Source organism: Eptesicus fuscus, chromosome 22, assembly GCF_027574615.1.
Source record: "Eptesicus fuscus isolate TK198812 chromosome 22, DD_ASM_mEF_20220401, whole genome shotgun sequence".
Lineage (NCBI taxonomy): Eukaryota > Metazoa > Chordata > Mammalia > Chiroptera > Vespertilionidae > Eptesicus > Eptesicus fuscus.
This window is the reverse complement of record NC_072494.1, coordinates 15,056,820-15,079,089: the sequence shown is the minus strand read 5'-3', so window position 1 is coordinate 15,079,089 and position 22,270 is coordinate 15,056,820. Positions and strand designations below refer to the sequence as shown.

The window sequence follows — 22,270 nt, the reverse complement described above, 5'->3', positions numbered from 1 at the left end:
CGGATGGACCTTAAGCTCCTCCGGGTCTTCCTGTCCAGGCATCCTCCCCAGTTCAGGAGGAAGCGATGCTTCCATGAGTAAACACAGAAGCTGCCCGGGGCCTGGCGCCTTAGTAAAGAGAAAGAATGTCGTGTCTCCGGGTCTGGGTCTCTGGCCCTCTTCAGTGACCGTGAGGGAGGTAGGACTGCTGTGGCATCTGAGTTGAGGCAGGAGTTTCCAAGTCTTTATATTGGGCAAGTACTAGATCCTGAGCTGGCTCCGAATCCTCAGGGTGGTGCAGAGCCACCAGAAGTTGGTAAGTGGCTGTGCCAAGGGTGGCCCCCACCATAGGGGCCACCACAGGCACCCACCACCAGCCATTACCAGCCCTGTAAGAGAAGGACAACAGGGAGATACCAGGGTGACTCCCCCAGTCTTCCCCCAAAGGACTGGAGGCAGTCACAAGAGAACTCCCTTAAGCAGTTCCTGGGGTGACAGGCACCAGGAAAAGGAAAACACTTAGAGAGGAGGAGTCCCCAGGAGGGCTTCGTCCAGCCTCTTTCCTTAGGTCAGTGGTCGGCAAACTCATTAGTCAACAGAGCCAAATATCAACAGGACAACGATTGAAATTTCTTTTGAGAGCCAAATTTTTTAAACTTAAACTTCTTCTAACGCCACTTCTTCAAAATAGACTCGCCCAGGCCGTGGTATTTTGTGGAAGAGCCACACTCAAGGGGCCAAAGAGCCGCAGTTTGCCGACCACAGACTTAGGTAATTATCTGAATATCCCCGTTTTGTTGATGAGGTCACAAATACCCAAAAAGGTCATATGCATCCCAGAACACAACCTCTAGACGTCACTGTTTCAGTGAAAAGGGTGGGGGTGGGGGGGCAAGAGAAAAGGGGAGGCCTGGGGCTTAGAGGAGGAACACTGTCCGGAGAAGCTAAGAACCATTTAAGAGGAGAATGTTTAGGCTGGGAACCCAGGGGCAGAGCCGTTAGCAGAGGGAGGGTGAGTGGAGGGACCAGCGGAGGCTGTCTCGCACCTGAAGACTTCAGGGCCCCAGCCAGCCACGTAGGTGAAAATCCGTGGGCCCAGGTCCCGGGCAGGGTTGAGTGGGTATCCACAGTTGGCACCCATGGATAGCCCAATGGCCAGGATCAAAAGCCCCACTGCCACGGGCTCCAGACCTGCAGGCACTCCCTTGTTCCGTGTGTCCAGGATGGCCAAGATCCCCACAATCAGGACCGCAGTTCCCAGAACCTTCGAGTGGACAGATGCAAAGGATTCCGGTGAGCTGGCAGATATTATTCCATCTGCCCTCTCTCACCCAAACAGTACAGGCCACCACCCTATGTCATCTGACTTTGTCCAATACAGGCAGCTGGGGTAGGGGGGTAGTGCGAAGACAGACCTAACCCCACATCCCATCTGACCCAGAGGCTGAACAATAGGCTCTAGTGCCAGAGGTCAGGGACAAAGGTCACTACCAGGTCTGCCCCTCACACCTACCTGATCCAAGAAGCCATTGTTCAGGGACAGGTAGGGAGCAGGGTAGGTGGCAAAGATGGAAGCTGTCTCCTTGGGGCCAGTCACCGTCAGGTTGCCACCCGTATAGTTCTGTAGGGCGTCTGCAGGGGAGGGGAACACCCAGGATTCCCATCTTTCTCATTCGAAACCATTCCAAGGCACCCCTGCCCACACACAGACACCCCAAAAGTCGCTCCCTCGGTTACCATAGTAGAGAGCGTAAGTGGCTCCAGAGGCGCAGAAAGCAGACAGTGTCTGCACCGAGGAGTAAATGGGGAGCTTGGCCCAGGGGAGGCGTCCCAGGAGGCACATGGCCAGGGAGAAGGCTGGATTCAGGTGAGCCCCTTCAAGGATCGAGAAAAGACAACCAACATCCACTGAGTGTCACTGCCAGGCACTCGCCGGTCACCTTGCCACTCTCCCCCACAGCTCTGAAGACAGACGGACCATTCCCAGCGTATACATGAGGACAGTGAGGCTCAAGGTAGAGCAACTTGTCAAGGTCCCACAGGGAAGCCAAGGTGTGAACCTGGGACTGTCTGCTCTTTCCCCTACGGTGCTTGTGTCTCAAGGCTCCAGCCAGGCACACGGATGCTGTGTGCTTCCTGGGGGACGGCAGGTGAGGTCTTGAGCAAAGGTGAACCCCAGCGGGCTTCAGGTGGGAAACAGTAGGGGATAGCACTCGCCCGTCACACCTTGCCACAGATCTCTCAGTGGGCAGAGAATTCACGTGAGGAAGAGGGATGGAGAGAGGTGGAAAGGGGAGGGGCTGGACTGGGCCAAAGGTATATCTCAGTCCAGGGCACTGATCAAGCTCAAAAAGATAATGTCCATGAGTCACCTTTTCACGATAACCAGACATCCACACTCACATGCATATCCTACCTGCCTAATCATCGGACCCCTCCCTCCTTACCTGAGACATTACCACCCACGTAGATGGCCACCATCACAGCCAAAGAGCCAGCCAGAAACATGGTGAAGAAGTTGCCTTTGGTTTCCTCACTGGTGACAGCCTGGGCCACAGCCCCCTGGGTGATGAGCTGGTGGGAAGAGGAACGATGAGGAGCAGAGAGCCAGGACTAGAGAGCCTGGTGGGCCCACAGGGGAGAGAGACTGGGAAGGTGAGGAGAGTGGCCGAGAGAGGTGAACTATGAACAAATGTGAGGGATCAGCAAGGAAGGAAGGAAGGAAAGCAGACAGAGGGAAGGGAAAAGAAATGGGAGAAGTGGGAAAAAAAAAAAAGTTAAGAAAGGGAAGGAGGGTGAGATTGAAAGGGAGAGGAATTGGGGGGGGGGGCGGCGGGGTCCATCGGGGAAAAGGAGACATGTACAACTTTAGACAATGAAAAAAAAAAAGGGGGGAGAGGAATAAAAATCAGGAAGTTAGAGAGGAATACAAGAGACAAGAGGAGGACAGAGAGAGAGAAATGATGGGTAGTTGAAAGGACACAAGACCGGGAGAAAGAGATGAGAACACCAGCGATGAACAACAGCTTCTGCCCACCTTTTGTTACCTTCCCCCAATGACCCTGCCTACCATGAGCACAAACACACCCAGAAACTCTGCCAGGCACTGTCGGGCCAGGAGGCTGCGGATCCGGAGCCAGCCCTTGACTTCTGCCAGGAGCCGAGTATGAACCATGGTGAGGACACCCTGTCTCTGGTCACCGCTCCCTCCGTTTGCATAGGCACCCGGCTGCTTCACTATATGTCTGCCAGGGGAAAAGATAAGGAAAAGACTTTAAAACCAATTAGCTCAGCTCTGGAACAGCAGCTAGTGTGTATGCACGTATATGGAGAGGACAGAGATAACGAGAAAATGTCCCCATGTAAGCAGGCTCTGCATGACCAGGGCCTGGAGTTTGCCCAGGTGCCCTCGTCTTCTCTTTCGTCCCCTTTCCTCTCAGGAGTAGCCTCTGCCTGTGCTGACAGAGAAGTCCACCCAGCACCATCTTGGAACCAACAGGGGCCATGGTGCCCCACCGGCTTCTCGTTTTGCATTGGGGGCGGACTTGAGTGAGATTCTTGGAATGCTGCATCTCCTTGTTTTATTAATTAATTAATTAATTAATTAATTAATTTTTGTTAGTCCTCACCCCAGGGTATTTTTCCATTGATCTTTTAGAAAGAGTAGAAGAGAGAGGGAAAGACAGAGAGAAACATCGATGTGATAGAAACACATCGATTGGTTGCCTCCTGCACAGGCCCTGACCAGGGCCCGGGCCGGGGAGGAGCCTGCAACCCAGGCATATGCCCTTGACTGGAATGGAACCCGGGATCACCAGTAAGTCTGCCTTCAGAGTACGGGATATGCACTCCACACCCCGGGTATTTCCCGGGCGATAGGGAACCTGCCCACTGTGGTTCTCAGACAACTGGACAGCCCAGAGGCTAGCAGAGATGCTTCTAAGTCTTGGCTCAGAATGCGTCTGTCTCTCGGTAGGTGGGGAACCAGGCCTCAGTACCTTAGGATACCCCTTTTGGGATGCATATTTGCCAACTGGGAGGAAGTTAACCCTGAGTCCCTCAAGCTTTTGTCACAACACAGCCTGGCCCCACGATGAAGTGGGTAATGGAGAGGTTTGGCCACTTCTTGGCACCACTGGGTTTAATACTATCCTGCAGCTAGACCTGCTTGCGCTGTTCCCAAGGGAAGTGGATGGAGGATGGAGCCTCCTGAGATCAACGTGCCTTTTCCGTACAGCCAAGCCTTTATGGCTGTCAAACGTGACCCTCACTATGCAGTAAACTAGCTCTCTCTGTAATTGCTACAGAGCCTGAAAAAAATATATATACCAAATGTAAAGAAACATTCCAAAAATGGATGCATGAATTTGTCAATCCTTTGCTAACATTTGCCAATCCTGGGGGTATTAAAAACTACTGTTTTGTCCTAGCTGGTTTGGCTCAGTGGATAGAGTGCTGGCCTGTGGACTAAAGGGTTTTGCATTCGGTTCCGTTCACGGGCATAAGCCCGGGTTGCAGGCTCAATCCCCAGTAGGAGGCGTGCAGGAGGCAGCCGATCAATGATTCTCTCTCATCATTCCCTTCTCCCTTCCTCTATGAAATTAAAATCTAAAACTACCATATCCTAGGAAAATGCAAGAGATTAGCACCACTCTCAAAGACTTACAGGAGAGCCCAGGCAGGCTCAGAAGTTGACCTTCGACCTATGAACCAGGAGGTCATAATTAGATGCCTGACTAGGGCACATGCCTGGGTAGCAGGCTCGATCTCCAATGGGGGGCAAGCAAGAGGCAGCCGATCAATGATTCTCTCTCATCCATTGATGTTTCTCTCTCTCTCTCTCTCCCCCTGTCTCCCTTACTCTCTGAAATCAATAATAATAAAAAAAAGACTACAGGAGAGGTGGCCCTTTTATACCAACAGCTTGGCTCCTACAAAAACGGAATAGATCATGGCAGGTGGCAGTGATTTACCATAAAATTAACCAAAGAGTAAATCCAGCCCTAGCAGGTTTGGCTCAGTGGATAGAGTGTTAGCCAGCAGACACTGGCTAACAGTGTTCAATTCCAGGTTCAGTTCCCAGGTTCAATTCCAATCATGAGCACATACCTCTGTGGCAGGCTCAATCCCTGGCCTGGTTGGGGTGTGTATGGGAGACAAGCTATCGATTGTCTCTCTCACGTGGATGTTTTTCTCTGTCTCTCCTCCTCCCTTCCACTCTCTCTAAAAATCAACGGAAAAGTATCGTCTGGTGAGGATTTAAAAAAGAGAGAGAGAGAATACAACGCTGACCAATTCACTAGCTGACACTAAAGGCTGTCAACTTTGAAGTGGGACCAAAAGTAAAAAAAAAGTCTCTGCAGCCGTATGCACTCCACACACCTTATGAGACTAAGACATCCGTGGAAGGAAAGATGGTTCGGCAAGCCCTAATGCAGACCCCTACAGCTCTGGAGCAAAGCCATGGGAGCTGTAGCCGAGAAATACATACCATTTGAACATCAATTCTTGGAGTGTGATTGGGTTCCAATGAAGACAGAGCAATTGACTACTGTTCATCAAATGACCAACTAGCCAGAGTTGCCCATCACAAACCGAACCCTGTCAGATCCTCCATGTCATTAGGAAGGCCGGGCCCAGGCAGAACACTTTTTATACGGAAGTGGCATCTTTGGGATCTGGCATAAGCTGAAAGTCAGAGGCACAAGAAGCTGAAAAGCAGGCAGCCCAGACTCGCATATCATTCACCTCTTACCCCGGCACCTCTTCCTCTGCTCACACCTATGACCCTTTTGGGGATGGTTTCAGTCCACTCAGGTGGGCATAACAAAATACCACAGGCTTATAAACACAGAAATGGATCTCTCACAGCTGGTAGGGTGGGAAGTCCCAGATGAAGGAGCCAGCAGACTTAGTGGCTGGTGAAGACTCCCTTCCTGATTCATAGACAGCCATCTTCTCGCTGGGCCCTCACACGGCGAAGGGGCGAGAGCGCTCTCCTGGGTCACTTTTATCAGGGAACTGATCTGGTTCCTGACCTAATCACCTCCCAAAGGCCCTCCCTCAACATACCATCACATTGGAGAGTAAGTCTCAACACATGAATTTGGGGGGCAGGACACATTCAGTCCATAGCAAGGATCCCTTGTGAGAGGGAATCAGAGAAGGAAAAAGTGTAAGCTTGGTATGCAGATAAAAGCCAACTATTACTGCCACACGGCAACCCCAGTGGTGAGGGAAAAATCCTCCCAGTGAAGAGATCTGGACAGTACATCTGGTCATCCACTTGGTGTGGAGAGAAGGTCCTTAACAGGTAATGTATGTAGACCTGGGAATTAATTACATTAATCTAGGGGAGAAATCAAATAGCCTCCACTTATCTTCAAAGTGAAGATCAAGGACAAGAAGGTCTGAGGATGAGATGTCAATGGACCTATAGGAGTAGTCTTTTTTTTTTTTTTTTATAACATTTTATTGATTTTTTACAGAGAGGAAGGGACAGGGATAGAGAGTCAGAAACATTGATGAGAAACATCGATCAGCTGACTCCTGCACACCCCCTACTGGGGATGTGCCCGCAAGCAAGTTACATGCCCTGGACCGGAATCGAACCCGGGACCCTTCAGTCTGCAGGCCAACGCTCTATCCACTGAGCCAAACCGGTTTAGGCTAGGAGTAGTATTAAAAAAAAAAAAAAATTAAACCCTGACCGGTTTGGCTCAGTGAATAGAGAGTCGGCCTGCGGACTCAGGGGTCCCAGGTTCGATTCCGGTCCAGGGCATGTACCTTGGTTGCAGGCACATCCCCAGTGAGGGGTGTGCAGGAGGCAGCTGATCTATGTTTCTCTCTCATCGATGTTACTCTCTCTCCCTTCCTCTCTGTAAAATATCAATAAAATATATATTTTTAAAAAATTAAACCTTTACTATTGAAAATATTATATATGCCCCCCTGCTCCGCACACATTGATTCCTTCTAGCCCACCCCTACCCCCGGCCCCAGGCCTTCACCACCCTATTGTCTGTGTCCATGGGTTATGCATATAGATGGCTGATCTCTTCCCACCCGCCTTCCCTCTGAGATTCCACACAGGAGTAGCCTTGAAGTAGGAAGATCTTTGTATCACAGGTTAATGCCCACTAGAAAGCAACCATCAGACGAGGCACTGAACAACCAGGTGGCAGGATGAGTCACCCAGTTTTAAACAATGGGTACACTGAACAGAGTTAACTAGTGGTAGGGACAGATGAAACTGCTTGTCCATTTCTACAAAAAAATCTGCTAGGATTTTGATAGAAATTGCATTAAATCTATAGATAAATTTGGGCAGAATTGCTACCTTAACAATATTAAGTGTTCCATATCTTTTATTTAAATCTTCTTTAATTACCTCAGCAATTTTTATAGTTTACAATGTTCAGCTCTTGCACTTTTTCAAAATTATTTTATTCTCTATTATGCTAATATGAATGAAACTGTTCCTTTAATTTCATAGATTGTTGCCTATAAAAAATGCCAGTTTTTTGCCGAAACCGGTTTGGCTCAGTGGATAGAGCGTGGGCCTATGGACTGAAGGGTCCCGGGTTCGATTCCGGTCAAGGGTATGTACCTTGGTTGCGGGCACATCCCCTGTGGGGGATGTACAGGAGGTGGCTGATCGATGTTTCTCTCTCATAGATGTTTCTAGCTCTCTGTCCCTCTCCCTTCCTCTCTATAAAATAAATAAATAAATAAATAAAAGCCAATTTTTTAATTTATCTTATATCCTGAAATCTTGCTATACTGTTATTACTGCTAGTAATTTTTTAAAAGTATTTTTTATGTTTTTATTGGTTTCAGAGAGAGGAAGGGAGAGGGAAAGATAGATAGAAACATCAATGATGAGAGAGAATCATTGATTGGCTGCCTCCTGCACATCCCCTACTGGGGATCAAGCCTGCAACCTGGGCATGTACCTGAAACATGGTTTATGAGTTGATGCTCAACCATTGAACCACACCAGCCGGTGCTACTAGTAATTTTTTTGTTGTTGATTCCTTATATATTTTTTCTACACATAAGCTCATGGTACCTATAAATACAGTTCTACTTCTTCCTTTCCTTACCATGTCTTTCTCTAGCTAGAAACTTCAGTACAATGTTGAATAGCAGTGGTAAGAGCAGATATCTTGTATTTCTAATCTTAGTTGGAAAAGCACCATTAAATATAATGTTTAGTAGAGTAGAACTTCGGTTCTTGAACTTAATTCATTCTGAAAGGTTGTTCAAAAACCAAATCGTTTTTTCCCATTAGAAATAATGTAAATTGAATTAATTGGTTCCAGAATCCCAATTATCCCATTTTTAAAAATATTTTATTCGTTTTTTACAGAGAGGAAGGGAGAGGGAGAGAGAGTTAGAAACATCGATGAGAGAGAAATATCAATCAGCTGCCTCCTGCACACCCCCTACTGGGGATGTGCCCGCAACCAAGGTACATGCCCTTGACCGGAATCGAACCTGGGTGGTTAGGGCCAATTATCCCATTTTAATCTCTTATGAACAGTACATGTCTAATGTGCTATTTAATCTATAAACACATTAAAAACAAAAAGGGCATGAAATGTAAATGAAAGTTTAACAAAAAGGAAATGAACAGTAAAAAAAATAAAAATTTAATAATAAGCAGCAACAAAAGCAAAAAAACCAAAAATATTCACAGCACAATTTCTTGAGATGTTAACAACCCGAGGTTTAGCGGTAAACTGACTCATACTTGATAATTCTCTCCTGTGTCGCTTGAGAGAGACGTCACTGATCATATCAGCATGAAAGGGTTGTCAGATTGAGAAGTGAATTGTTCAAGATGGGAGATATTTGAGAACTGAGGTTTGATCGTATACGTTTTTGCTAATACCCTTTTAATGTCTAAAGGTGTCTATTATACCCCCACATTTAATCATAGTTTACTTGAGTATAAAATTTTAGAATGGAAATAATTTTCCTTTAGTATTTAAAAAGGCAATGCTCCATTAACTTTCTTTTTTTTTTTTTATAGAGAAGGAGAGGGAGAGAAAAACATCTATGTGAGAGTAAGACATTGATCGGCTGCTTTTTGCATGCCCCTTACCAGGGATCAGGACTGCAACCCATGCCTGTGTCTTGACTGGGAATCAAACTGGCAACCTTTCAGTGCACTGAACAACACCCAACCAAGTGAGCCACACCAGCCAGGGCCTGTCTATCTTTTATAGCCTTCTGTTCTGGTTTTAGGGATATATCATCTCATGTTCCTAAGGACATTAAAGACTTGTGTTCTTTTTTAATTTTATTTATTTTTTATTTTTTATTTATTTTATTTTTGTGTTCTTTTTTTAAAACATATTTTATTGATTTTTTACAGAGAGGAAGGGAGAGGGAGAGTTAGAAACACTGATGAGAAAGAAACATCGATCAGCTGCCTCCTGCACTCCCCCTACTGGGGATGTACCCACAACCAAGGTGCATGCCCTTGACCGGAATCAAACCTGGGACCCTTGAATCTATAGGCCAATGCTCTATCCACTGAGCCAAACCAGTTAGGGCAAGATTTGTGTTCTTGCTAAATTTTCATCTTTCTGGATAGTCTGTTACTTCCAAGTTGCTTCTTTTGTTTGTATGAATCTCCATCCTTCTTGCTGGAGGCTGCTCACAGATGTCTGGTAATCTCTGGCTCCATTTGTGCCTACGGTGGTACTCTAAAAGGCTGATCAAAAATATCAATCATAGCCCTGGCCGGTGTGTTCAGTGGTTAGAAGGGTCACAGGTTTGATCCCCAACTCCAGTCGGGTACTTGCAGGAGGCAACCAATCAATGTGTCTCTCTCACATCCATGTTCCTCTCTTTCCCCCTCCCTCTCTCTAAAAGCAATGGAAAAATATCCTCCAGTGAGGATTAACAACAGCAACAACAAAAATCAACTACATTCTATTTTTTTTAAAGGTGGGAGGCCCTTGTTCTACTAAATACAACTATAGTATTCAAACGCGTGATATGGCTCATTGGCTGCAAAGCTCAGTTGGTTAGAGCTTCGTCCTGGTCAGGGCACATACAAGAATCAACCAAATGGCCCTAGCCAGTTTCACTCAGTGGTTAGATCGTTAGCTCCCAGACTGAACGGTCAAGGGTTTGATTCCGGTCAAGGGCCAATCGATGTGTCTCTCTCACATTGATGTTTCTTTCTCTATCTCCCCCTCCCTTCCTTCCATTCTCTAAAAATCAATGGAAAATATATCTTCAGGTGAGGATTAACAACAACAACAAAAAAGTGTGATATGGGCACAAAGATGGACTACTAGATTAATAAGAGAGAATAGAGTCCAGCCAGTGTGGCTCAGTGGGTGAGTGTGGATCTATGGACCAGGAGGTCACAGTTCGAGTCCCAGGGCACATGGCTGGGTTGTGGGCTCAATTTCCAGTAGGGGGCGTGCAGGAGGCAGTGATCAATGGTTCTCTCTCATCATTGATGTTTCTATCTCTCGCCCCCTTCCTCTCTGAAATCAATAAAGTGTGTGTGTGTATATTTATGTATGTACACACACACACACACACACACACACACATACTAGAGGCCTGGTGCATGAAATTCATGCACGACGGGTAGGGTCCCCTAGGCCTGGCCAGAGATCAGGGCCAATCAGGGCCTTCCGGCTGCTGGCTGGGGTCTTCCTTCATTCTGTGCCGCCCCCTGGTGGTCAGCACATGTCATAGTGAGCAATCGGTCTCCCAGTCAAACTCCCGAGGGGACACTTTGCATATTAGCCTTTCATATATCTGTATATCTACAGAATATATCCACAGATATATATCTATAGGTATAGATATATATCTATATATATACTAGAGGCCCGGTGCACGAAATTCGTGCACTGGGGGTGGGGGGGTGTGCCCCTCAGCCCAATCTGCACCCTCTTCAATCTGGGACCCCTCAGGGGATGTCCAACTTCCAGCAGTCGGACATCCCTCTCACAATCCGGAACCGCTGGCTCCTAACCGCTCACCTGCCTGCCTGCCTGATTGTCCCTAACCCCACTGCCTGCCTGCCTGCTCGCCCCTACCTTGATCTCCTGCCAGCCTGATTGCCCCTACCTTGCCCTCCCCTATCAGCCTGATCACCCCAAACTGCCTGTGCCTTGGCCCCCAGTCTGGCCTCCCTCTGGAGGCACCACCCCCATAACCCCAATGCTGCTGCCACTGCAGCTGGTTATGGCTGCCTGAGCCTTGGCCTTTGTAGCCACTGCGGCTTTGTCTGGAAAGATGTCCGGAAGACAACCACTCTAATTAGCATATTGCCCTTTTATTAGTATAGATTTGGGGACCATTACAACCACGCAGAACTTGAAGAAAACACATGGCCCTGGTCAGTTTGGCTTAATGGAGAGAGCATCGGCCTGTGGACTGAAGAGTCCAGGTTTGATTCTGATCAGGGGCACACATGCCTGGGTTTCGGGCTCAATCTCCAGTAGGGGGCCTGTGGGCGGCAGCTGATCAGTGATTCTTTTTTTTTTTTTAAATATATTTTATTGATTTTTCACAGAGAGGAAGGGAGAGGGATAGAGAGCTAGAAAACATCGATGAGAGAGAAACATCGACCAGCTGCTTCCTGCACACCCCCCACCGGGGTATGTGCCAGCAACCAATGTACATGCCCTTAACCGGAATCGAACCTGGGACCTTCCAGTCCGCAGACCAATGCTCTATCCACTGAGCCAAACCGGTTTCGGCTGATCAGTGATTCTTATCATTGATGTTTCTATCTCTCTCTCCCTCTCCCTTTCTGAAATTTTAAAAATATATATTTTTTAAAGAAAACACATGATCTTCACTTTGGGCTTTGTCATCTTACAATATCCTTTGTGCAGTGTTTTAACTTCTCTCAACTTTCCTTTACCCACCTTTAAAGTGCAATCTATTTTGGGGAAGATGATCAGGAAAGTGATTCCAGTGGATAGAAGTTTTTTTTTGGAGGGGATGGGTCATGAAGATATTTAAAAATTGAGCATGGTGATGGTTGTACCACTCTGAATTTACTTTAAAAAACCAGTTCATTGTACACTTTAGGTGACATGTACAGTATATGGGTTATATCTCAACAAAGCTGTTCTTTTATTTCTTTTTAAATAAAGACCAGTCTTATAATCAATTGCAGATGTTTTCAGAGGCCCCTCAAGATTTGCTTACCATGTCCCAAATCACAGCTGTGATTCCCAGTTGCCTCCAGTCCTGGTGGATCTGGATGGTGTGGTTTGCAAAGGAGAAGGTGGCAAGAGGCTTATGGAATTTCGGCAACCCCATTCCCCCGGTCTCCTCATAGGGCATCAGGGCCATTCCCACTATGCCAGCTCTGCTCCCTTTAACCTGTTGGGCAAAAGAATCCTGCGTGCTCTGGCCAGAAAGTGCATTCTTTCTTAGGTGGCCCGAATGCTTTTTTTAAGGTTGTTTTATGGATTCAAAAGAATAAAGAGATGTGGAAAGCTTTTGTCAAAATCCTTTTACATGGTTCTTCCAGTCTCATGGGAAATGAGATGTGGCTCTGAATTCATCCTAAAGTGTGTCTTTGGGCAAAAGCACCCAGAACGGCACAACTCCTGCAGAATGCCCCACACACTTTGCTGTCAGGACTCAGGGGGGCTTGAGGGTGAGCGAGGTGGCGGTGCCAGCACAGGACCTGGGAGAAGGTAGCGCTTTCTACACTGCCCAGGCCACGTGGACTACAGCAGTACCCGCCCAGGTGGGCAGGATGTTTCTGCTGTTTTGTTTTGGTCTGGCCTCCACCCCGTCAGCCACGGACCTGTGCCTGCACTGAGACTGAATGGTTTGATGGCCCTACTTTTTGGTGGACAGTGGATGCACTCCCAGAGACTGGCAGTTAGACTCTGGCGGCTTTTGAGTCCCTTGCGGGGAGAGCCCGGCCCTAGGTCAAGAACAGACTCAGGCGTCCTCGGCCAGGAGGCCTCCTTGGGCTAGGGGCCGCCACAGTTTGAAGGCTGGCCATGACCCCAATCCTGGCAGGGGTCTCCTCTGGGGTGCTGGCAGGCCTGGGCTAATGGCCGCCCTGGTTTAGAGACTAGTCAAGCCCCCGATCCTGGCGGGGGTCTCCTCTGGGGCGCTGGCAGGCCTGGGCTCTGGCGCCGCAAAGGGAGAGGTTCCTGAACCTGCTTCCCACACACCTAGGCTAGGATACATCTTGTAGGAGGTGGCTTCAATGCCGGGGGTCGGTGACCAGGTCCTCCGGAGCCTCGCTTTCTGGGCTGCAGTCCCACGTCTCCCAGTGCCCCAGCCTCGGATGCGCCCCCGCAGTTGCCCCCACCACCAGCCACCTCAGCGCAGGCCACAGCAGCTGAAGCTAGCCTCTTGGAAGCCAGGCCACCACACCCACCACCCCTAGTAGCTCTCTGCTGCTCGCTCGCTGTGCTCTGTCCACTGGGGTGGGGGAGTGCTCCCAGCCCAGAGGCCCTCCCTCCCTCCGCAGCCTGGCTTGGGAAGCTGGCCTCGTGCTGGGGCTGCGATGCCAGCTACCCCACTCGGCCACTATGGGTGCGACGCTGACCCCACGGAGGCCAACCTGGAAAACTCGGACCCGAGCTCTGCATCCGGCTGCTGCAGATGCCCTTGGTGGTCAACTACCACCCGCTCCTTCCACCGGCCCCATTGATCCCTCTCAGCACCAGCCATTTAGGCCAGGGTGGCGATCGCCCAGGGACCCCAGCCACGGGAGCGGCTGGCTGGGCCCGGCCACGCCCGCCCGGGTGGCGATCGGCCCCGGGGACCCCCGGGGAGCGCCCCGCGACCCCCGGAACTATGAGGATTCTGCGCCGCCATCTTGGTCTTCTCAACTGCCGGATAGGCCACCCGGAGTCCCGCCCCCAGCCTCTTGCAGGCCCAATCATGGGCATAGCGGAGGTGCGGTCAATTTGCATGTTTCTCTATTATAAGGTAGGATAGAGAGAGAGAGGGAGAGAATAGAAAGACACAGGGATATATGTTATCTGTATGTGTATTTGTAATATTTGTACATATATATGACTATGTATGTTTTCAAATGGAAATAAAATTGGTTCCCTGATTCGTATCATATAGGAAGATAAATTCCAGGTGGATTTAAAAACCTAAATGTAAAAGGCCAAACTACAGAACCCGTAGAGGATAATAAAGGAGAGTATCCTTTTAAGCTTGGGTTAAGAGAGATTTCTAAAAATATAAATAACAACCGTAAGTGAAAAGATAAATTTGGCTACAACAAATCAAAAGATAACAAAGAATGAAAAGACTAAATTCCATTACTATATTTCCTCTCCTTTGTTGTTATATACCTCTTTAGAAAAATACCTTTATTTTCATTTTAGTGGGATTTCCAGAGGAAAGAGGTAAATAAATCTGAAGATCTGCTCCTCAAAGCCATAGTGCTAAAAACTTTTCTAATGAGAAAAAGATCCATAATGTTGTGCTTAATTATAGCTTATCTAACATATATAAAAAAATAAGAGCATACCAGTAAAGGAAGAAATATTTGCCCATGTAGTTCCTTAAATTATCCCATGAGCTAGCCAATCAAAGTGATCCCACACCAAGGGAAGCAGTTTCCCCTACAATTCCAAGCACTCTTGTTTTTTTTGGAATCTGATGCATCCATGTCTGGAAATTCTCTTGGGAATTATCTCTACATACCCTATCTCCTCCAAGAGGAAAATTATTTTCTACTGGTACCTGATCTTTACTTATCGAATCAGGTTTTGGAAGTAGAACAAAAAATTAAGAAACAAGAAGAAGGTTTTAGGCCAAGATAATTTAGGAAACCCTGGATGGTGCCAGAAAGTGGAACAACCTTAACAAAACCAAGACCAAGAAATTAGCATAAATAAAGGTTTTATTGGTCAGTTTGCATGAATGACATACTGACATGCCCCCAACTCACTGTCCCACACACCAAGGCCTGAGGTGGCAGGAGGAGAGGCTAAGCCCACTGATGGTGAGAAAAGGGTGGGAGGTGGGAAGAACATGAAGGCCTCTGAGGGTTAACAAGGCTACTGGGACCGGGACCGGGACCAACGACCTAGGAATAAATCCAGGATGGAAAAGGCATCATCCAGGCCTGGAGCTGTTGGTGATTCCGGATCTAAGGAAGAAAGTGATACACACAGACACACTAAGTGGCTAGGCAGAGGCAAAGGATGGGAATAATATTAAAAGGTAGAAGAGTAAGGGTTTTCCTTTTCCAAGGAATTAAAAGATGGATCACTTTGATTCACACTCTTCACTTACCATCTCTAGGACTGCCATCTGCTTCTTGATGGGTTACTGTGGTTTCTGTTCGGCCCTCACTGTCCACCACAGTCCGGCGTTCCTCTACTGTCTACAAGGGAAAGCCCCACAAATATCCTTAACATCACTAAAGGTGAGGTCCCTGGTTTCTTTACAAAGATCCCTCTGTCCAAAACATCCTTAGCCACAGTTCCTTTTACCTCTCTCCCCAACTCACCCCATCTGGCCTAGTGATCTTGGTCACAGAGACACTCTTGAAATAGGATTTGGGCTGGGGCTGCAGAACTGGGCCAAGGCCCTCCTGGGAAACCTGGGAATCAAGATCTAGAAGGACAGAGAGAAGAAACAGGAAAGAAAGAGTCTGAGGGAAAGAAGGAACAAGTGTGTCAGGAAGAAACTTTAGGGAGAGAGAACAGAGAGAACTTCTGAAGAACAACAGAGGGCTGGTAAATGTCCTCTCCAGACTCACCCTTGTCCTCTTTGGTTCTAGAATGGGGGGTCACAGGCCACATATCATCAAACTGCAGAAGAAGCCAAAGGAGATGAAATGACATCTTTCAATCTGAAACTTGAGGAGTCACAGAACCCAAAATATTCCCAAGTTCCAAAACCACCTCTCCCCAGAAGAGATAATCCTATTCAAGATCGCTTTATTTATTCCTTCTCCCTTTTTCCTAGCTGTTTTATGTATCCTTCTACCTAAAAAGCCTTTCTGCCCTGGCTGGTGTGGCTCAGTTGGTTGGAGTGTCATCCCCTGCAATGAAGGGCTTTGGGTTCGATTCCGGGTCAGGTCACACATCCAGGTTGCAGGTTTGATCCCCCATCAGGATGTGTGCAGAGGCAACCCACCAGTATTGATGTTCCTCTCTCTTCCTCTCCCCTTCTCTCTCAAATCAATAAAGACATATCCTTGGGTGAGGATTGAAATATAAAAATAAAAGTGGGGCCCTAACCGGTTTGGCTCAGTGGATAGAGCATCGGCCTGCGGACTCAAGGGTCCCAGGTTCGATTCCCGTCAAGGGCATGTACCTTGGTTGCGGGCACATCCCCAGTAGGGAGTGTGCAAGAGGCAGCTGATCGATGTTTCTCTCTCATCTATGTTTCTAACTATCTATCCCTCTCCTTTCCTCTCTGTAAAAAATCAATAAAATATATATTAAAAAATAAAAAAAATAAGTGGGGATGGTAAATTAAAAAAAAAAAAAGCCTTAATGAACTAACTTTCCTGACCTCCCCCAATAATCCTGCCTTGTCCAAGAATCACACAGACCAGTGTTTCCTTTGTGTGTTTTTTTTTTTTTAAAAATTTTTTTTTACAGAGAGGAAGGGAGAGGGATAGAGAGTTAGAAACATCGATGAGAGAGAAACATCGATCAGCTGCCTCCTGCACACCTCCTACCGGGGATGTGCCCGCAACCAAGGCACATGCCCTTGACCGGGATCGAACCTGGGACCTTTTAGTCGGCAGGCCGACGCTCTATCCACTGAGCCAAACCGGTTTCGGCTGTGTGTGTTTTTTTTAAAAGAAAAAGCAGAACTCCTATTTCCCCCCAAAGAAAATACTACAAGAAGCTTAATATAGGAAACAGATAAATACACTTAGTGGGGGGCCAGTATTTCAACCCAAGTATGTTAGATTCCAACAAGGATTTTAGTTTTGCACTCTAGTAGGTGTCTCCCACAGGCTTTCATTTCAGGCTCAGATGTACTCACCCTATGAAAAGGTCTCTGGGAGCCCCAGTCTGGTGCTGGTTTTGGAGAGTCAGTTCTTGTTTCACTCTCCAAGACCCCCCCAAAGATCCTGTGTTGGTGACTGTCTGGATACTTAAGCATTGAGTCCCGAAGCGTCTGTCCCTCCTGCAATCTCCCACTAGATGTCTCTGACTCAGGACCTGGAAGTTCTGCAGGAAGATGGCAAGTGTATGGCTGCTGGGGGAGGGAAAGGACTTGGGATCTTTTAATCCCCCTTGAAATTATCAGTCTTCTCACACTTCCCACCCCCCCAACTACTTTCTGCAGGCTCTTTATTTCACCCACCAACCCAGTAGAAACCATAGGTTCTCCCTCAGGGGCAGCCACACACCAGGAGGACGGGAAGGCAAGGTCCAGGCCCCCATCTCGCTGAAGATGTTATTAAAATCCCGTACTAGGTCATCAAAGCCGAAGTTGTCGTGGAAACGCATCCCTCCTCCAGGGGTGAAGCTGAAGCCGAAGCCAAATTCCTCAGGGGGCTGGGGACCCTCAAACCTCGAGCTCCCAGGGCCCCAGGTGGCTCCTCCTTCTTCTTCATCCTCATCCTCATCTTCATCTCGAGTCATCCCTCCAAAAAAGGGATCTCTGTGGCTGGGGTGGAGGCAGATTGGCCACCAAAATTTCAGCACTCACTCCTTAAACCATAAAATCAACTCATGGGTGGCAAAGCGGAACAAGAACAGGTGTCTGGGGAGCTGATGTGAGGAGTAGAAGACTGGCCATCGGGGTATTGTTTTTAATCAGGTAGTCCTCACCTCGCGACTCCTCCCAAGCACCTCCCCTCGGCTTTCCTTCCGTGTCTCCCAGCCCCTCCCTTCTCCCAAGGTCCTGCTCACTCGCTCATTGTCCTCTACCCCAAAGCCCCACTGTCTCCCCGCCCAGGCCCTGTTGCATCACCCCCGATTGGAGAAAGGCTTAAGCTGTTGCTTTTCCTCCTAACGACCGCCTTGGTTACCGTCGCGGGGTGAGTGTTCAATGTTGTGACTTCTGTTCTCTCCACGAGTTGAAGGAGTGGAGATAGAGGATGTTTTTCCAAATATAGGGTGTCAGAGGTCAAGCTCCCCTCAGAAGAACCCCCTCCCTTGCCCGACCCGAATCCATTCTCACCTCCGAGGTCCAGAAAAGCCGAAAAAGCCCCGAAAGAGGTCAAAGAGGCTCATTCCCGTATTGGGACTCGAACCTCCGAATCCCACCTGAGGCCCATTCACACCAGGAGGAAAGCCTGCGCTACGCCGTCGGAAATTGAGCGAAGAGTCAGCTCACGCTGCCGGAAAGCAAACCTGCGATAGACACCCTGTCGTAAAATGACCGTAAGCCGGACGCGGAGGGGGCGGGGCAGGCGGGCCTCTCAAATTCGAAAGGCTTTCATTTCACAGCAGCAGTCGTTTTTTTCTGGTAGTGGGCGTCCTGAATTTTCATCTTCCGATGATCACCAGTCTCCTAAGCCAATTCTCCTTCTTGCCGACCAACCCGGCCCAATAAGGTATTTCCCTCCAAAAAGGGATCTCTGGTGCCGATACAGCCGCCGGACGGCAGCCCATCCGCACAAATGAACCGGTCCCACGCCCACCCTCACCGCCGGTTCACCACATCCGTGGACGACCAGTCCTCCATCTGAAACCACCTTGCCCCTTCTTCGGACCTGTTTCTTGACTGACCTCAGTGAAGTCTAAGTGGGATGGACAAAGTATTTTATCAAACTCCTTTAGTACTGAATTCCCCAGACTTGAATAGAGTTAGACATGGGGACACATGCACTTAATCTCATCTCTCCAGCTAAGGAGCTTGTCATAACCATAAAGGATTCTTTTAATTTTTTCTATGCAGGCTTTACAACCAGCAGAATAAATGCTTTGTGAGACCAAGGGACATTTAGTGAAGAGTCTCGGAAGAGAATAATTTGGGGCTCTTAAGTATCCCCCTTTTCCTACCATTCATGGCTTTCAAAGCCTCTCCCTCCTGCACCCCTACCCCAATCTCATCCCTGGCCTTCCTCTAGACTCCTTTTCAGGGGTGGGGTATAGCTATGGAAAATGAAAGCACTCAAGCAGCAAGAACTACTCCTAGGAAAATTTGGCCCCAAACTTCAGTTTTGCCAGCACACAGCGCATGTTGCCCTACTTTCCAATTCACTTGCTTGGACCCAACTAAATTATACTTTGACTTTACAAAGGCATTTCTTTCAGCTCCTCCTTAATCCTCTCCCTTTCCACCCAATACCCACTATCCCACTCCCTTTACTGCCTGAAATCTGCTGTATATGTAGCAGTTTTTGAAGGAAATGAAGATTTGAGGTGGCTCTTTCCAGGCAACAGGCTGTGAAATTCTTAGGGGAGAAGGGAAGAGAATCCCCTCAAGGGCACAGTACTAAATCATTAAGGTCAGAGGTGTTCTTAAAGGATGAAGATTTCATTTTATTCCACTGCCTTCGGGGCCTGCTAGAAGAGGCCCAGTTGGTACAGTAATACTTATTCACCAAGCTGGTCATCCGCGAGACTGAGGATGTCCTAGACGGAGCAAGAATGGGCAGAGGCTGAAGGTAGATGTTTTCTTTTTATATATACAAGACACATTAATCCATTAAATTTGAAGACACAGTACAAAAAAAAAAAAAAAAAAAAACCACTTCAACTAATCCATCTGACAATGCTGTTCATATTCATGACGCCATTTTTTGTTGTTGTTTTGCTTCCTAATAATAAAGGAGGAGACATAGGGCTGTTGGGCTGATATATATTTGGGGGTTCCCCCCTCCCCACCTTACCCATACACCACCAGGGTGAACAGGAGGAAAAGGAAGGGCAGGGCCCACAGCAAAGTTTCATAATCTTGAATGCAAGGGGGAAGGAGGAAAGGAAAGGGGGGGGGGGGAGTGAAAATACAAATCCTATAATACATACAACAGAGTGGGGATGGTATGGGAATGAACAGACATGAAGCTGAGGCATGGGGTGGGCCACTGGGGGTGAGGGTGGGGCAGCGGAACCCCTCCACATTCCTCTCTTTGATGCTGTTTCCATAGTTGCCAGGCTGAGAAGCCCTCTCAGAAGATGGGACCAGGAAGAGAGGGTCAGGGCCTCAGTTGGCCCCCCAGCTGTAGCTGTTGTAGGCAGACTTGTTGGTCTGGGGCTTCTGCGGGATGGAGCTGGTCTGGCTACGTTGCCCGCTGCCCGTCTGCAGGGGAATGGGAGGATGATGGGGAGGAAAAAGGTGTCTAGTTAGTGTTGACAAATTTGTGACATCTTCAGGTGGAGATTTGGAAATCATCTTGCTTTCCCATTCCCCTTGCTTAGAAACTATTCTGAAGCTTCTCAACCACAGAAAATTTGGTTTATATGGCTGCTAAAGCACCTCTGACCAAAACAAAAAACAAAAAAATCACAAACAAAAAGCACCAAAAAAACCCTTTAAATAGGGGAAAGATGAAAAGAGGGCAAGATACCTTCAGAGATTAGACAGTGAATCAGTTCTACTCATTTTCAATTGTACCTTCTCCTCTCCTCATCCCCCTGCTCTGAGAAAAGGCAACTCTCTAGAGAGAATTATGGCCTCTTGGAGATGAGTGATCACAAGTGATTTCATTTTCATTGATCCCCAGGAAGGCCGAATTTGGAAAGCTGCCTTTGAGAGCAAAGAAGCTCTTATTCCAGTTCCCCAGCCACCTATGGTGGAGGAGAGGTCACTTGTACCACCCCATGGCTCCCCACCCCTGCCACATGTATCGTATCTGTGAGCCCATTACAGGCAAGGTGGAGAGACAGTCTCGAGGCCCCAGGCTTCAGGTGCTGCCCCAAGAATCCTTTCCATTCCAGTAACCAAGTGTTCCCAGAGTTGGGGAAGGGCAGAAAGAAAGAGGGCATTGAGGAGGGGAGGACAAGAGAGGAATGGGAGGCCAGAGAGCTCAGCAAGGTGTTTATGTTTGTGTATCCCGATTTGTGATCGTGCAAACTTTTCTCAAATTCCCTAAGGCTGTGGAGGTGTAATGGGGACTGAAAAGGAGTGGGTTCAAGCATATCATTCAGTTTCATTACCTGCTCCTCCTGCTGGCGCTGGCAACAGAGAATCATCTGCAAATATGGTAGCTGAGGCAGAACCAGGATATATGGAAAATAAAGGGACAAACTTTGACAATAGAACTCCACCATTATCAGAAGGGAAAGCTATAATGTTGAGGGAAGGGGGAGGGCTGGGAGAGGTAAGAGGGAAGGTGTGACCCAGGTCTGATGGGATGAGGAAAACTGTGATATGGGAGGAGGTGGAGGAGAAAGGCACCGAAGGAATTGGGCAGAATTAGGTTTCAGTCTGGCCCCTTCTCTGACGTCTCCTTTGCCGGCCACTTGTGTTATGTGCGCTTGTGTCTGTAATGTGCTGTGTGCCCATGGCTGGCGCTGGGGAGGATTGGGTGGAGGTGGTGGTGAGGAAGGGTAAGAAAAGGAAAGGGAAGGTAGTTTTAAGGGATAAGAAGGAAGAGGAAGAGAAAGGAGAGAGGGAGGGCTATTACCTGGCCATCCTGCTGTAGGTGATGGTGAAGGATCTGGGAGTGCGGCTGCTGATGGGGGGTCAGAATGTGCATAAAGGGGGCAGGTGGGTAGGCAGCAGCTGTGGCTGGATTGATGGGCCCCCCACTTCCTAGGGCTGAAGGCAAGTTGAAAGAGGCAGCAGGAGTACCGGAATGAAAACCTTGTTTCTCAAAAGATTGCTATCCAGGAGGATGGGAGGAGAGAGTAAAAGGGATCAGCAAATGAATCCTTAGGATTTGAGCCCAAGCTCTCCCACCCTCAAAAAGCAGCATGGTGTCATAGAAGGAATGCTGCACCTGAAGTCAGATATTCAAGTCTCAGTCCCAGCTCTGTGCTTTAATAGCTGAGTGATCCTGAGAAAATTACTCTCTGAGCCTGTTTTCTCATATATAAAACGGATGCTTATCGACCTCTTAGTTGTAAGGACCAAATGAGAGGCTGGATGTGAAAGCACTTTGTAAAACCTGTCATATACAAACATAGTGAAATCTGCTGACTACTTCTTAGCACCCCTATCTCTGGAGTTGGGTAGAAATAGGAACTCCATGGATTTTTTTCAAAAGAAATGCTGAGTTATCTTTAGTATTAAAGGTCTTGGCCATGAAGCACTCCACCATAACTCCTAAACTTTGTATCAAACTTTAAAATATTTATGGTGGTGGGAGAAAAAAACAAAAACAAATCTGTGGATAATTCAAATGCTGATAACTAAAAACACTTTAGTTACTGAGTTGGGCTTT

The 22,270-nt window shown here is 47.9% G+C and overlaps 3 protein-coding genes across 22 annotated transcripts in view; all 3 read right to left on the bottom strand.

Annotated features, from left to right (window-relative positions):
* Window positions 1-160: 160 nt before the first annotated feature.
* AQP10 (aquaporin 10) lies at window positions 161-3,154 on the bottom strand. The gene is made up of 6 exons (XM_008155893.3): window positions 3,050-3,154; window positions 2,427-2,553; window positions 1,717-1,854; window positions 1,493-1,611; window positions 1,026-1,243; window positions 161-368 (listed from the first exon to the last, which is right to left on the bottom strand). The coding sequence occupies exons 1-6, from the start codon at window positions 3,152-3,154 to the stop codon at window positions 161-163; spliced, it is 915 nt and encodes a 304-aa protein (XP_008154115.2).
* An 11,691-nt stretch (window positions 3,155-14,845) lies between these two features.
* On the bottom strand, window positions 14,846-18,278 carry HAX1 (HCLS1 associated protein X-1). Of its 2 annotated transcripts, none has more exons than XM_008155750.3 (7): window positions 18,118-18,278; window positions 17,342-17,601; window positions 16,972-17,159; window positions 15,728-15,779; window positions 15,476-15,582; window positions 15,259-15,349; window positions 14,846-15,112 (listed from the first exon to the last, which is right to left on the bottom strand). In XM_008155750.3, the coding sequence occupies exons 1-7, from the start codon at window positions 18,168-18,170 to the stop codon at window positions 15,021-15,023; spliced, it is 843 nt and encodes a 280-aa protein (XP_008153972.1). In that variant the 5' UTR covers window positions 18,171-18,278; the 3' UTR covers window positions 14,846-15,020. The 2 variants fall into 2 exon arrangements, with proteins under 2 accessions (XP_008153972.1, XP_054567791.1); XM_054711816.1 differs by having other exon boundaries at window positions 17,342-17,645; window positions 18,118-18,190.
* A 1,133-nt stretch (window positions 18,279-19,411) lies between these two features.
* UBAP2L (ubiquitin associated protein 2 like) overlaps window positions 19,412-22,270 on the bottom strand; it is a 44,841-nt gene continuing 41,982 nt past the window's right edge. For 7 of the 19 annotated variants that reach the window (XM_054711802.1, XM_054711801.1, XM_054711808.1 and 4 more), the window contains 3 exons: window positions 21,512-21,709; window positions 21,042-21,092; window positions 19,545-20,184 (listed from right to left, as the gene is read on the bottom strand). In XM_054711802.1, the coding sequence (XP_054567777.1) occupies window positions 20,089-20,184; window positions 21,042-21,092; window positions 21,512-21,709 (345 nt within the window). In that variant the 3' untranslated portion in view covers window positions 19,545-20,088. Of the gene's footprint in view, window positions 19,518-19,544; window positions 20,185-21,041; window positions 21,093-21,511; window positions 21,710-22,270 lie in introns of those variants that run through there. The other 12 variants (XM_028131486.2, XM_054711811.1, XM_028131488.2 and 9 more) reach the window with 5 other exon arrangements.

Bases quoted from the DNA above. Each gene is read 5' to 3' on its own strand.
- AQP10 (XM_008155893.3), bottom strand. From the start codon at position 3,154: ATGGTTCATACTCGGCTCCTGGCAGAAGTCAAGGGCTGGCTCCGGATC. The intron at 1,244-1,492 runs GTAGGTGTGAGG...GTCCACTCGAAG, and splicing joins ACAATGGCTTCTTGGATCAG to GTTCTGGGAACTGCGGTCCT. The intron at 369-1,025 runs GTGCGAGACAGC...CTTCTCTTACAG, and splicing joins TGGGGCCCTGAAGTCTTCAG to GGCTGGTAATGGCTGGTGGT.
- HAX1 (XM_008155750.3), bottom strand. From the start codon at position 18,170: ATGAGCCTCTTTGACCTCTTTCGGGGCTTTTTCGGCTTTTCTGGACCT. The intron at 15,780-16,971 runs GTGAGTACATCT...CTTCTTCTGCAG, and splicing joins CCCAGAGACCTTTTCATAGG to TTTGATGATATGTGGCCTGT. The intron at 15,350-15,475 runs GTGAGTTGGGGA...TTTCCCTTGTAG, and splicing joins AGATCACTAGGCCAGATGGG to ACAGTAGAGGAACGCCGGAC.